Source organism: Nanorana parkeri, unplaced genomic scaffold (assembly GCF_000935625.1).
Source record: "Nanorana parkeri isolate BGI_ZX_2015 unplaced genomic scaffold, ASM93562v1 scaffold1786, whole genome shotgun sequence".
In the NCBI taxonomy this organism is placed as follows: Eukaryota; Metazoa; Chordata; class Amphibia; order Anura; family Dicroglossidae; genus Nanorana; species Nanorana parkeri.
Window position 1 is genome coordinate 96,501 of NW_017308054.1, and position 3,304 is coordinate 99,804.

At 46.9% G+C, this 3,304-nt stretch overlaps 1 protein-coding gene across 2 annotated transcripts in view; it reads left to right on the forward strand.

Annotated features, from left to right (window-relative positions):
- Positions 1-3,304, forward strand: part of LOC108799684 (UPF0505 protein C16orf62 homolog) — a 220,930-nt gene that overhangs the window by 61,909 nt on the left and 155,717 nt on the right. For both annotated transcript variants that reach the window (XM_018571583.1, XM_018571584.1), the window contains exon 5: positions 721-886. In XM_018571583.1, the coding sequence (XP_018427085.1) occupies positions 721-886 (166 nt within the window). The remainder of the gene's footprint in view (positions 1-720; positions 887-3,304) is intronic.

Here is a 3,304-nt window from a genome sequence, read left to right on the forward strand (position 1 = left end):
CTTTTTAGGGGGGGAGGGGGGGGCAATGTAAGACTATGGGCGTGTGGATGCTTCTGCGGATGCTTCTGCGCGTATGCCTGTCTTCCGCATTTGCTGGAAACTGGCGTTATTGCGCATGCGCGCTCAACGTACGTGCGCACGGAAATGTGCCAACGTGGCGCGCAGGAAGTGATGCAGCTTCTCTGGATTGATGGCCCTATTTAAACCTGCCAGTCCTATGGATCATTGCTGGATGGTCTTTCAGCTCCTGTGTGTGTGTGTGTGCTTCTGTGCCTCTGCCTGTTCCAGTATTCTGCTGCCTGACCCGGTTCTTCTTGACTATGCCTGACTGCTGGCGCCATTGACCTCTGCTTGCTCCTCGACTACTCTTCTGCCTGCCGCCTTGTACTTCACTGCCCGATCGGTACTGACTCTGGCTTGCCTGACCTCGTCCTGCTCCAGTTTCTGGTGGTCTTCCAAGCTGCATCTACACCTGCATCCTTGGAGACCAGCTTGGGACTCACCCAGGCACAGTACCCTGCACCCTCTGGCACCGGTGCTGCTCTCTGTCCTCTCACTCCCTGTCACCACTCTCACTCTCACCCTCACACTGTCACCGAATCCTCCCTATTCGGTTCTCTACCAGGTACGTGATAGACCTGCTCTCCTATATTATGTAGGTACTAACTGTTTACATGATATGATAGAATCATGCTTTAAATGGTTGTTTGTATTTTACAGGACCATCCAGAACAAGGAGTTCTGTTCCTGGTTAGAGGACTTCTAAATGTGACTGAGGATTATACCTGGGAAGATAATAGTGATGATAAAATTCGGATCTACTCAAGTGTGCTGCATTTGTTGGCTGCATTGTGTCAAGAGAGTTATTACTACCATGTAGATAAAGGTATGCTTTTCTAAATGTTACTGACTTATTGCTTTTTAGTGCAAGCAAGAAGTAATGCAGTTGCTAGACTTCTTTTGATTAATAACTGCTGTAGCGCTTACCCCTGAAAGAGCCGCCAAAGTAACCCCAAGCCAAAATGTACCGCTCCAAACAGGATCCACAGCACACCAACACACCTTGGAGAGTTTTGTGATGGCTTTACTAAGCAACCAGTGCATATTTGTAAAACATTGCAATAAAGAACACACAATAATTGAAGAAAATAATATTTACCAATATACAGTGGGTATTCTGACACTCAGCAGCCACGGCTGTCCGTGTATTGAAATATGCAGTATTAAACTACCTTAGATGCTATCCTTGACTTTGAATACTTGATTGCTAATGTCTCAGTCCCAAATTATCTCTAACTCTCTATACTACTGGCCAGTAGCAATAGTCTAGGCTAGCCATCGTTGGGGCCCATACTGTATTGCAGATGTGAATAGAAGAATATCACAAATGGCCAAAGGCCTCTCACCACTCCCAGGATCAGCCAGAAGAGATAATTGTCCATCAGCGAGAGACAGGTGTCCCCTTTCTCCTCTAAAGCCAACACCTCTGATGATGCTGAAGTCATCTGGGGTCTCTTAAAGAAGGTCTCCGGTCACCGAAAGGCACTGCGCCACTTTCCCTGTTGACACTGTCAGGCTCCCCTCCAGGGCCGGTGCAAGAATTTTTGTATACACAGGCGAAGGTGCATTTTTACACACACACACACACGCCCTCAGAAGGCTGCCTATGCAGCTGACCCTGATGGAAGCAAGACTATAAACAGCTTTGTCTGATCTACTTTATCCGCGCTTGCTCTCCACGCGGTCAAGTGTCCGACATTTAAGTTTCTGCCTTTTGATTCTGTCTGTAAAGTAGCAGTAGGCAGAGGAACATCAAGGGGAGGAATCGGAAGAGGCGCAGCTGTAGCACCTCAATGAGGGCTCATTCACACCATCCTGTACGTTTATCTCATAGTGCCATGGCATGAACACATTGGACCGCTTAATCCTACCCTCCCTGTGTTCTGGAGTGGGAGGGGGTGTAGCAGTCCTATTCATTCCAATGGCACCGCAAGCACGCCTTCTGTCTGCAGTGCAAATCGACTGCACAGTGACACGTGGTACCGCAATGTCCTGCATTCCAGTGTGGTGCAATCGCAAAAAATAGTGCATGCAATCACACCTCACTGGAATGCAGGGCATTGTGGTACCACTCGTACCTCGTCACTCTCCGGTACAGAAGCCAGGGAGAAGCTGGTGAAGCAGATCTCTGCTTCATCAGCTTCTCTGGGGGTCCCTAGGTGACATTAGGGGTCTTAAAGACCCCTGATGTCTCCATAAAGAGGATCTGTCACTGAAAATTGGCTTGTTAGTCCCCTATGTGGTAGCAATAAAGTTAAGTGAAAAAAGTTTAAAAAAAATTAAAAGTCACATAGAAAAGCAATTAAAGTCCCCCGCCGCCACATACACATGCAAACATGCGTCGAGTGCGCCTACGTGCGAAAAGGACTATTGTGCAGCACATGTTACATATCACCTAAACATTGCAGTGAGAGAAATAATTCTAGGGCTATGAATTACTGTTAACACTAAACTGATAAGTGGTAACAGCTTTAAAAGTGTTATGGTAGTTTTTTGCACTTTCGCAGGCGCACGCAATTTTAAAGCTTGACATATTTGGTGTCTATTTACCCGACATGAACCCGTCTCTTATATTTTACCAAAAATGTGGGTAATAATAAATGTTTTATAACATGGGTGGTGGAGGGTATATGCAATCACCAGGAGGTTTTGGGTCCAATGCACCTACACAGGGAGAAAAAAAATCTAGGTCCAGGACACAGCAGATTGTTCCCTGTAGTTTCTCAGCTGCTCTCTGCCACCAACAGGGATGAACTCTTCAAGTGGAATTGTTTCAGGTTACAATAGTTGGCATAGTGAGACATGCAGAAAAACCAACCAACATCTTATATGAAGCAGATTACATGACTGCAGCACCCATGGATGTCAGACAAAGGGTGGATACTGATGCAGCAAGCTGTGAAAATGTAGTTGTGCATCCTGGAAGTTATGTGAAAGTGTCAGGTCACCTTTATTCCTTTCAGGCTAGGTTTACACCTCGGCGACACCTCACCGTGCGGCAATCGTGCACGATTCTGCGTGGATTGCCGCGCGGTTAGGAGTCGCCAAGGTGTGAACCAATCGCGCTGCGGGTGCGATGATTTTCAAATGGCACCCCAGTTGCGCCGGGCAGATTGCACGGTTTCCCGCCGCGATTCTCCCTGTGCTTCCGGACACGATCGGAGCTTAGCCGCGCATCGTGTATTGCAAAAAAAGGTACTTGTATATATCTATATATATATCTATATATATCTATATAGATATA